Raw genomic sequence first — 12,054 nt, forward strand, 5'->3', positions numbered from 1 at the left:
GCACGTTCACTACGTGAATACAATTTCGACATATTTAGTTTGTTTCCTTTTATATATTTAGTTTATGCCCATACCATTTGATGGAGACATGTGTTACTTTTATCTGCCCGTTTTGCCTTGTTCCAATTCATCCCTCTATTGAATTTCTTTACAGATAATGGTAAACTTTAAAAATACCTCGAGTAAGTTCATATTTTATTGTTTCGCCAGAGTAAAGGTCATCGTTACTGATTATAGATATTTATCTATGGATTAAGTTGCATCACTTTAGCGGCTTAATTGGTGCAGGGATTTTAATCAAACTTTTTTATAAAACGATTAAGTTTGAGAACTCCTTGAATATGTATTATTCGGATAAGACATATATGCCGCCATTACTATTTTAGAGTTGTCCAGTAATTACGTGGATTGTTCGAAGGGTACACAAATGAATAGCCCCTTCAAATATAAATTTAGTAATATATAATTTTGTAGCATACAGCGGTTTCGTCTTTCTCGGAGTTATAGGGACCAAGCGGAGATCAGGGAAACTCATGATAGGCTATTCATGTCATTACAAATCGAGAACACCTCGGATACTTCTATTGTATTGATACAGTGCCATGAATAGTGCCACTGTCATACAAAAAATAATTGTCCAACAAAGAAACTGAAGAAATTGAGCTATTTTCTTGTCGCTCGTCATTTGAAGAAAAAAGTTTAGTCGTCTTAAAGTCCTCTTTGTGACTGAATAACCTCAAAGTTACGTGTTCCATTTCCTCTCCACCTCTTTTCCTCCTTCTCATCCTCCTCTCCTTCCCCATCTCGCCCCCTCCTCTGCTCATTCATTCCCTTCACCCCATTCTGCTGTTATATTTGAAGAACACTTTAGTGAATTTTCATTCAAGATTATCATTTTGGCGAGAAGTTTAATTACAATGTAATTAACTTCGCTGAACGTTTTAATTTTGTTCAAAACTAATTACATTTTAACTATTAACAGATAAAACGCAACCGACGCAAATTGTCTCGCAACTAAAGTTAAATGACACAAAACTGCATGGAATGGGGATGTCAAAAAAGTTTACATCGAGTCAGGTACATGCCGCTGTTCATATATCTATCATCGTTACACGAACCTTCTTTATTCGGGAACTAAAGAAAAACTTCTATAAAAGAAGTACTAAGCACTCTAATTAAAAGGAATGTTGTCTCCGTTTTTGTACTTGTGCGATTTCGTGGTTGACCCCTTTCCTTCAGCACATCAATGTAGGGCTCCTCGGAATATCCGTTGTTGTTTGAGCAAAAGGTCAAGTAGGACGTGACCCCTTGGGCGACCTTGCACGAATGGATCACTGCCCGCGGAAGGATTTGATATAGTGCAGTGAAGTGTATGATAGGATTTTAATTGGATCGATTCGGTTTGTGATGCAGACGAAATCGAATGCATCACTCCAGTCCCTCGATCTGAATCCAGGCTCGTATGTAATCAAGATGTCAACGCGAATCAATTACGATAATACTGCATACCCTGATGGTATATATCGACCTGGCTCAGGTTTGTATTGCAGTACAATCGATCGGTAACTTCAGATGACAGAGAAAACTTTGAATTGAAACATCGATTTGGAGACTTAATATGTATTTCTGAAAAACTTAAGAGCATTCTGCCATGGAGGATGTGACGCCATATTGAATTAGCTGTTGATGGTGGGTTATTGAAGGCTCTCGTGACCATTTTTACCTCCAAAGCCGGAGAGGTTGAGAGGTTTGTATTGTTGACTTTGTATCGGCAAGTGCACTCGAGGCGTTAATTGCCGGAAAAGGACGATCTCTCGCAGACGCTTGCAGGCTTTCACGACGCTTGGAAATGTGAAGAGGGTGGGCAATCAATTCCATAACAGACAAGAGTTGTTGAGGTACTTTACCAAGTGTGAACGGGTTCACAATCGGGACAGTCAGCGACATCCATTAATCAACAAAAAGAAATCGACCGTCTGATGAACAAGGATTTGTTTAGCTCGGGACGGCCATCACACTGCAAGAGAAAGTGTCTCCTGGATGTGTGTGTGCTAGACAATTGTATGCTGGCTGCCATAATTCTTGCTTGACTGGTCGTTTGATTTAACCGAGAACCAACAAAAACAAAACGAAAAAAAAATTAAATCTTAGATTTCAGATTTTATTCTCATAATCAGAACAACTAAAATATACTAAATCATACTTTTATTTCAGTACATCTTCGCCAAATACATGTACATTGTATCTAAATTCAAACAAAATAGAAAGAAGTATAGGAAACCAAACTTTTCTTGCATATGCCCCGAAAATAAATATTAATAGTGTGAATTCGCTTGAATCACGACGAATTATAAGTATACCCGGAAGCGCTGCATTTGTGTGGAACCTGTATTATAAAATCTGAAATATTTATAATATATATATATAATATTAATTGTGAAATCAAATTAAATTAAAGTGCGGAATACTTATGAAAGGTCAGTGGCGTTGCCTTGTAATAATGAATTAAGCGAGTTAATTAATTTTATATAAAATAAGTAAACATGGCATGAACAAGAGTGTTAGATTCTAAAAGCATAATTGAAATATAGTTGCAAATAATTATATTTCCAATGCTTTGCCTCTTTATAATTCATAAATGAATTAGTGAATCGCAACAGTAATGTGAAGTCCATTATGACGTAATAATATTTTTTGACAGAATGTAGACTGGATTACCTGCCTTAGTACCACTTTTTTCCGCTAGGCTGCGCTCATCAATACGAGATTAAGTACACCTATAGAACACGGACTACAGTCGGTGAAACCCAGAAATCAGTAATTAAGCAGGTAATCCATTCTGTGATAGAATATATAGCATCACAAATTACCTGTGTAATGTTAAACGTTATAAAATGAGTATCCGATCTGTCCACAAATGACCTTAATGTGAAAATAGGACAAAACAACACCAAACTAAATGTCGAGACCAATATAAATTGTTCACTGGATATCCGCGACAAAAGTACATAAATGTGGTTCATCTTGCAAATGGGAGACCAGGTTCCTGGTCTAGACAAAGGGTCCCTGACATCATGAAATTAGTGCTGGATTTTGAAACAATTGACAATATGCTCCGTTTACTGCCAGTAGCAATAAATCTCGTTAAAATTTTGAGGAGGAGAGAATGGAAGAAAGTGCAATGTTCATTGCGGATTCAGCGATGTCTATTTCACTTCCGTTTTGAAGCAGACAGGCCGAGTACCGCAAAAAATGTCAAGCCGAAATCGATGATTGTCGGACCGTTCGTTTAGAATCAAGATAAGATGTTGTCAATGATTTCCAAATCCCAGAATCCTGAATGCTACATCGGTCCGTGGTCCTTCAGGACGATTTGGTTGTCGCGGAAGTCCATACAATGACACTTGTCTTGACGGAAGGATCTCAAAAAGGCCAGCCAAGGGCGAACGGCAAGACAGAGACTAATTATAATCAGATTGTGGTGTACAGATACTGGAGATGTCCGGGAATCCTGTTTACCAGTTGGACACTATATGTGAAGGAATTAGACGTTCTAAGCTTCTTGTTTACTTAGTGTAGCTTTTCATAGGTATCCGTGTAATATTGAGATCATTGAGGAGTAGAGGATGTCGAATGTGTCCCACTACAGTGAATGAGGGACACGAGGAACGTATGATATTAAATTTGTCTCACTAAAGTCAAAGGGAGGGGGGGGGGGGGGGGGGGGGCATGAGTAACGCATGGTGTTAAATTTGTCTCACTAAAGTCAAAGGGGGGAGGGGGGCATGACGAACGCATGGTGTTAAATTTGTCTCACTAAAGTCAAAGGGGGGAGGAGGGCATGACGAACGCATGGTGTTAATAATACCTCACTCTAGTGAAAGGGGGACATACGGACATGCTGTTTAATGTGCATGTCTCAGTGTTGTAAATTTGGGGGGGGGGGGGGGGGGGGGGGGGGCTAAGGAACACATGATGTCGAATGTGTCTCACTAGTTATAAGGAAGCGGTAGTGGGGGGGGGGCTTAAGGAACACATGATGTCGAATGTGTCTCACTAGTTATAAGGAAGCGGTAGTACCACGTGATGTTAAATAGTCTCACTGTAGTTCTAGGGAAATGGTAGTACCACGTGATGTTAGATAGTCTCACTAGTTATAAGGAAGTGGTAGTACCACGTGATGTTAGATAGTCTCACTGTAGTTATAGGGAAATGGTAGTACCACGTGATGTTAGATAGTCTCACTGTAGTTATAGGGAAATTGTAGTACCACGTGATGTGAAATATATCACTGTAGTTATAGGGAAATGGTAGTACCACGTGATGTTAGATAGTCTCACTGTAGTTATAGGGAAATGGTAATACCACGTGATGTTAGATAGTCTCACTGTAGTTATAGGGAAATGGTAGTACCACGTGATGTTAATTTAAAATGTCTTATGACTATATGTTACATTAGGAACAGGAGATGTATGTGTCTGGTATATTAAGAACTGGTTATGACTAAATGTGTCTCACTATAGGGGAATATTAGAGAAACAGGAGGTGAATTTCACTTTATCAATATCGAAACATTTGGAATAAGTTATAACGTCCTCACTATGGTTATAGAGGAAATTATGAACATCAACAACATATAATTCGGGTGTTCCCCAATGTAGTGATACTGTCACATTAGAGAAAGCGATAATATCGATTTTTTAAATAATAGAATTGGGAGAAATATATATATTGAATAAGTGAACATTAACTGGAAGCTATCTTTTTCTTTGTGGTGACTACAGTCTTTCTGTCTATCATATCATCATTATAAAGTCTCTTGGGACACAGTTCACACCGCCATCCCTGGATGTTACGGCTTACTTCTCGACATGGACACTCAAACGCCAACCAGTCGTCCGTTAATTTGCCTATGTGTCCCTTGCGAGCCATTCCGTCGATCTCGCAGTCTTTCTAAACACGTATGGTGCGTTGACGACTGTGTAGACAAATATAGCTTTTTGTGAGACGAGTAAGGTGACCTGGTGTTGTGTCACGGTTTAGAAGTGTCGTATTAGTGACGTGTCGCCCTAACATGTTAAACTGGTGAAGTGTTTGGCAGAGTGGAACGTCGCATCGTCATGCTTTTTATCTGGCCGCTGTTTGTGACGTCATGTCGGTGTGGTATCGGGCTAGTTATCGCGTTGGCATGTGAAGACGATTCGGGGAAAACTATTGAAGCATTATACTGCATTTCGTTTGTAGTTGTATGCAACATAAACTCCCACTGTAGTACGGGCTGTTAGTATGGTGATAGGGTCAGTATTATCTCGGATGTCATCTTCTATATGGGTAGTTTTATTGTATATCGTTCTCCAATGACGTATATTATGACATGGCAGGGTTGATGACGTAACTTCCGGCTACCTGAGGATTAATCTGTCGAAGGTAGTTTCGATAATGTAGTTGATCTGTCCTTGTCAGTACATTAGTAATGGTATCGTACGTGTTCTAAATGTACTTAAAATAATCCAGATTTTCCCTTTGTGGTTTATAAATGTAGCAAGCGTCACATGTTCCCTGGGCAGGCTTTTAAGGCAGAATAAACAGCCTACGATTCTTCCTCTGAGAGAACGTATTGCATACACCCTATAAAAAAGACGTCTCGGATAAGATAATATGCGACAGGGGAGTAGATTCCGTAACAAGAATTGGTCGCGAAGCCGTTTCCGTGCGCAGAACTACCAAGGAGACCGAAGCGTAATGGCTGCTGCTCACACACAAGTCTCCGACACCTTATTTGGTGCCGTACAAACTAGATTTATTTATCAATACTGCAAACACGAGAACTGGCTTTTTTTTACTCGAACCATGACGAATGATCTAATAACGTGGAATTGCAAATTATCTGTAGCTTTGACTGCATTGTATCGATTTACGCTTGTCTGGTAACATGTGATTATTTTCAGACATCCGGCTGGAGTTTTTGTCTTCCCGAATTGGATATGAGAGGCGTAATAGGATTGGGGACCATTGTAAAAGATATTGTCTGCGTGATATCGATAATCAGTCCCAAGCATGCTTCATCTGTGTCACAAGTATGCTTATTTTTCTCGTGAGGGATTTTGTTTAGTATATTCCAACAGGGATTTCCTTAGTCGCTCCAGAGCCGATCTGCGTCGCCGGGATCTCTATGATATATACAAACTCGAAATCTGTAATGACCATAAGAAAAATATCGTGCGTGTGTAGTCATTGGCGAGTCGTCTTGGATAACATTCAAGTTTATCAAGGAGATGACCTATTTTTCATTGTTGGGGACATATAGGGTATATTCTAAACCAGCTGTTAATTTGTTTGTGATACTATTTCTGTATATCATTAAGAGACAAACTTTCGGATCAATAACATTCCTTTAAGAAAAGCTCTTAGAAAATTAAACCCTGCTAGTAGCGCAAATCACATTTTAACGTCGCACATATTAAACCGCCAGCATATCTTTACAACTTTTGTGCCGTTCGTCACAGAATCGACCTCAGAAATGGTCATTGGAGAATACAAGCCAGTATCTAGTTTAGCAGTTACAGAAGCCAACTTATTACTACGGTCATTTCCGTGTCAGTAATTGGCTGGTGTGGCTTATTTAAACAGTATTTAATGTCTTCGTTATATTTATGTGAACGTTACCAGATGACGTTATATTCATATAAATGCAATTAGATCGACGTCATTTTGGTGGCAATTATCAGACGCAAACGTTTAGATGATATTGGCTTAAAATGCGATACAATGGGTATCATCTGCACTGTTCTTCTATACTCAGGTAATAACGAAGATGTTAACAGTTGTAAAATTCTGTTAATACGTTTTGTGGTGTGTATAATAAAAATATTTGAAAACAACCACGTAGGTTATCCCGGCTTCACCTGCATGTCGCGACATCTCGGTCGATTCCGTCATCCGAGCCTTAACGGAGTTGGCCGAGGTGTTGCAATTGGCCATGCGGATTTGAATGCATTGATAGGTAATACCTTTCTCATTGCTCATCCATATGATATTTTATTTGCTATTGAGGGACTGGCATTACGGCCATATTTTAAAAGAATGTTACAACTTAAAAAAAAAATACAACCGCCTCTTCTACTAAGAAACAACATTCAGACTTCACACGGATAACACAAACACGCGGTAACCATTCATTAAAATCGCCGCCATTATGTCGTTAAAACACATCAGTCTGGACAAGGGCATTTCAGTGAAGTTGAAAGTGGAGATGTAGAGGGATAAAATTAGTGGTGGTGATGGAAGGGGAGGAGTGAAGAGAGAGGACATCATGGCGGGGGGAAAGTGGATGGGAGGGGGCTGATCGGGAATATTACGACAGATAGTCCCTGTTTGTCTATTTATTAACGAAAGGAAAATGACGGGATGGTAATCATAACCTAATGGCCGAAATAATTGCAATTTCAATTGGTTATAAAAGTAAAAGTTTGCTTCAGATTGTACATTCTCTAAGGGGCTTTAGAAATTAGACTGTTCTAGTTCTCTACGTGTAGCACGCTTGTACTTGATTGGTTTGTTATCTGGAGTTAAGCCCCTTGTCTACAAGCAGCTAATGCCATATGGCGATCAGGAAGTCATACAGGGCTAGTTAGGATGTTCTTGTACTGATGTATAATCATAACTTGTCAACCGTATTGTTGTTTAAAATGATAAAGGTCAAGTTATAAAGCAGAGCAGAAGTTTCCCTAAATATACATATAATGTGTTTATTCCATTCTTTTCTGGGTTTAACACATCATGGTTACAGATTAGCGTACAAATGTGTGCATGATTGAAGTGTTTCCTGGCTCACGCAATCATGCTTATGAATTCGGTATATGCATGAATAAGAAAGGAGCAGTGTGAATTATTGAAAAACATAAATATATCGGGCTATACGCCGAGATAAGCCTCGTGAGAGATGTCCCCAATGAAAGGAATTCAGGGCAGATAATGGTTGTTTCTGCATGAGTACCACTTCAGTCGTGACGGCTCGACCTCTGATTATAATCATAAAATGTTAAGCTGGTCTCAGTCCTGAAGGATTATGTTAAAAATAAGTCATGTACTTCCGGTCAATGAGTGACCCTGAAGTCAAATACTTCCAGTTGCTGACCCTTTCATAAAACCAACTACTTCCGGTCAGCGAGTTACCCATAAGTCAGATACTCACTGCCACCAGTTCATTCATAAAACCAGCTGCTTCCGGTCTGTATATGACTCCAAAGTTAGATACTCTCTGTTATCGACTTTCATAAAACCACCTGCTTCCGGTCTGTACATGACTCCAAAGTTAGATACTCCCTGTTATCGACTCTCATAAAACCACCTGCTTCCGGTCTGTACATGACTCCAAAGTTAGATACTCCCTGTTATCGACTCTCATGCTTCCGGTCTGTACATGACTCCAAAGTTAGATACTCCCTGTTATCGACTCTCATAAAACCAGCTGCTTTCGGTCTGTACAAGACTCCAAAGTTAGATACTCCCTGTTATCGACTCTCATAAAACCAGCTGCTTCCGGTCTGTATATGACTCCAAAGTTAGATACTCCCTGTTATCGACTCTCATAAAACCACCTGCTTCCGGTCTGTACATGACTCCAAAGTTAGATACTCCCTGTTATCGACTCTCATAAAACCAGCTGTTTCCGGTCTGTACATGACTCCAAAGTTAGATACTCCCTGTTATCGACTCTCATAAAACCAGCTGCTTCCGGTATGTATATGACTCCAAAGTTAGATACTCCCTGTTATCGACTCTCATAAAACCACCTGATTTCGGTCTGTACAAGACTCCAAAGTTAGATACTCCCTGTTATCGACTCTCATAAAACCAGCTGCTTTCGGTCTGTACAAGACTCCAAAGTTAGATACTCCCTGTTATCGACTCTCATAAAACCAGCTGTTTCCGGTCTGTACATGACTCCAAAGTTAGATACTCTTTGTTATCGACTCTCATAAAAGGAGCTGCTTCCGGTATGTATATGACTCCAAAGTTAGATACTCCCTGTTATCGACTCTCATAAAACCACCTGCTTTCGGTCTGTACAAGACTCCAAAGTTAGATACTCCCTGTTATCGACTCTCATAAAACCAGCTGCTTCCGGTCTGTACAAGACTCCAAAGTAAGATACTCCCTGTTATCGACTCTCATAAAACCACCTGCTTTCGGTCTGTACAAGACTCCAAAGTAAGATACTCCCTGTTATCGACTCTCATAAAACCACCTGCTTCCGGTCTGTACATGACTCCAAAGTTAGATACTCCCTGTTATCGACTCTCATAAAACCACCTGCTTCCGGTCGGTTAGAGACTCCTGAGTTTGATACTTCCGGTTACTAAATTATTCACAAGTCTGCGAGTCTGGGTAAAAAAAAAAGATACAAACAGCTGCCACTTCCGGTTGGCACTCCAGACTCCTACGACTTCTGTTAAGTAACTACTGATCAAAAGGGAAATATACCTCTGAGGCTGGAAACGGATTGTCGAAGGAAGAAGTGGGTCATATAAGATGGATACGAAGTCATCAAGGAGCCGGTATGGCGGAATAGACTGACACCGTCCCTTGAGGGAACAATGATTTTAAAAGTAAAGAGTACACTTTGCCACGAGTTATCTGCTCATACTAACATGTATGGCAGGTGCTACTTTGACAGTCGACATTTACCCTGTCTGCTGGGTCATTTTTCGCATGCATATGGTCCACTTGTTCGTACTGGCGTTTGGAAATGATCCATTATGGCTGAATGTCTGTAAAAACATCAATAATAACTTATCAGTTTCTTTGTTATTATCATTATTATTGGAACTAGCCTCGAAGCAAACATGTTCAATTTGATATCATCAGCAGTTTTGCAACGTGGCTGCCCTCAAACGAATAAAACATAAATACGAAAAAAAGAATCGATACAATTACATCAATGCCAATTTCAGGCCGGCTGGTCACCAGTGTTGATTCCCTGTCAATCAAATGTGTAAGCCACGCCCTGAACTTGCCGTGCCAATTCCCCACGTGGTCATGGTGTCGTCTGTCAACTATGATCGACAAAGCGAACATTAGCCAACCAAATAGAGGCTTTCGAGACTAGCTTTGCTCACTGGAGTGGAGGTGAATTATAGACAATATCGAACGCATTCTACTCGAATAACTCAAGTCAAGCCAGGGCACCAAGGCCTACCACCTCTAACCGTCACGCATGCGTACACCTTACTCAGTAATTACTCTGACGAGTTATTACTTCGCTAATGGCTGACAAAGAGAAATACACCCAACAGCTATATAACACAGACAGCTTTTGGGGCTGGTCCTAGCCTATTCCGTTTGATAGGCCTGCTAAATGGCACTTTAAAGTCCCACTTCGAAAGAAAATAACTAGGCATCCTTTAATTGTAGGAATACTGATCAACGACATTTCTTACAGTAATGAACGATTATTGTTTTCGACAAGTCTTGCGAGACACTTTTTCATATTTCTCGGCAAATGTATCAAATTAGTTTTGGAAGGACAACGCGATCAGCTTAAATTTTATTACATCGAACTTATGACAGATGATTCGAGAAACAGGAGGCGGTATAGGGGGAATGCCAACGAGAGAGGTGTGGGTAATGGAAAATGGAGAGTGGTCCTCTATGCGTCGGGGTTCCTAACGCAAAAATTACCTCAGGCTTAATTAACAATACAGTCGAGCACAACAGCAAGACGAGACAATAACTGCCGCTGAACAATGAGATATTACATACAATGTATGTAAGTATCGATCGTGCTTCATCGCCATATTGTAATTATTTCTGTAGTGTGAAACCCGACACGATATAGCGATCAGCTGTTATGTTTGTGGTCCCTGTAGCCTTCGTGGAATTTCATTTGCTACAGTGCTCTCACTCACCCTGATAAGCAGATTCGATTTCGTGTGAAAATAAAGATTAAGTTTCTTTCGTGATCTGAATCGTGTATATCTGATAATGCGACGACGTTCGTAGCACAGGGACATGGATAGTTGTAAATGTCAGTGATTATAGATACGATAGCAGAGAGGAATAGGACACTGCACTCGCCACTGTTTGATACAATAACAAATTTAGGCTCCAAATAACAAGAACTAGTGCTTATTGTAACAGGGACCGTTACATATGTCCCGCATCTAGATCTTGATTTTGACCAATCAGAGGCCTCAGTCCAGCTAACCGTTAGACAAATAAAAAAATGTTCTTGCACGCCGCTGGTCATATACCAACACTCTTGTAAAGCTTCATTGAAATCCGCCTTAGAGTTTTTGAAAGAAGTGTCGGAAACCTCACCGACGGAAGAAAGTGTAAGAAATAAGAATAACGATTATGTACCTACACACGAAATTTCATCAAAATCGGACAATATCTAAATTTAGACCAATCAGAGGGCAGGATATTGCGGCCATCTTGGTTGACCGATCAGAAAATAAATGTTCTGGTCATGGCAACAAAACCCATGCGGCTGAATTCGCAGTTCCGCAATACCCCCTATACAACAATTTTCATTGAAATCGAGCAATATTTCAATTTCGACCAATCAGCAGCCTCCGTGTGGTTCAGATGGCAATGAAACCTAAGTAGTTGAATTCGCAGTCCCTTAATATCCATATATACCAATTTTCATTGAAATCGAACAATATCTAAATTTCATGAAATTCCTTCCAATTTTCGAGAAATGTGTCGAAAATTAAAGAAGAAGAAGAAGAAGAAGAAGAAGAAGAAGAAGAAGAAGAAGACTTCGTTTGGGGGACTAAATGATAATAACAAAAAAAGTATTTGCTTGTCTTGAATACTTTTGTTTGACAATATCAGTACCAGTAGCATTTGCCTTTCACATCCGGGTCTATTTGACCTGTCCCGCCGCTGATGTCTTGGCGCCGTGACCAGGTTCAACAAAATAAATTACATCGGAAAATCCAGAACAAATGTTATTTCAGAATGCTGAATCGTGTACATGAATTACATATACATTAACGGAATTCCATCAAGCTATCGCTACATAATAACAGAATGGCAAATATT

The 12,054-nt window shown here is 39.9% G+C and overlaps 1 protein-coding gene across 1 annotated transcript in view; it reads right to left on the reverse strand.

Moving 5' to 3' along the window:
* Window positions 1-708: 708 nt before the first annotated feature.
* LOC117334000 overlaps window positions 709-12,054 on the reverse strand; it is a 68,632-nt gene continuing 57,286 nt past the window's right edge. Inside the window, exon 2 of the mRNA XM_033893420.1 lies at window positions 709-846. Coding sequence (XP_033749311.1) covers window positions 709-846 — 138 coding nt within the window. The remainder of the gene's footprint in view (window positions 847-12,054) is intronic.

Source organism: Pecten maximus, chromosome 9 (assembly GCF_902652985.1).
Source record: "Pecten maximus chromosome 9, xPecMax1.1, whole genome shotgun sequence".
NCBI lineage: Eukaryota > Metazoa > Mollusca > Bivalvia > Pectinida > Pectinidae > Pecten > Pecten maximus.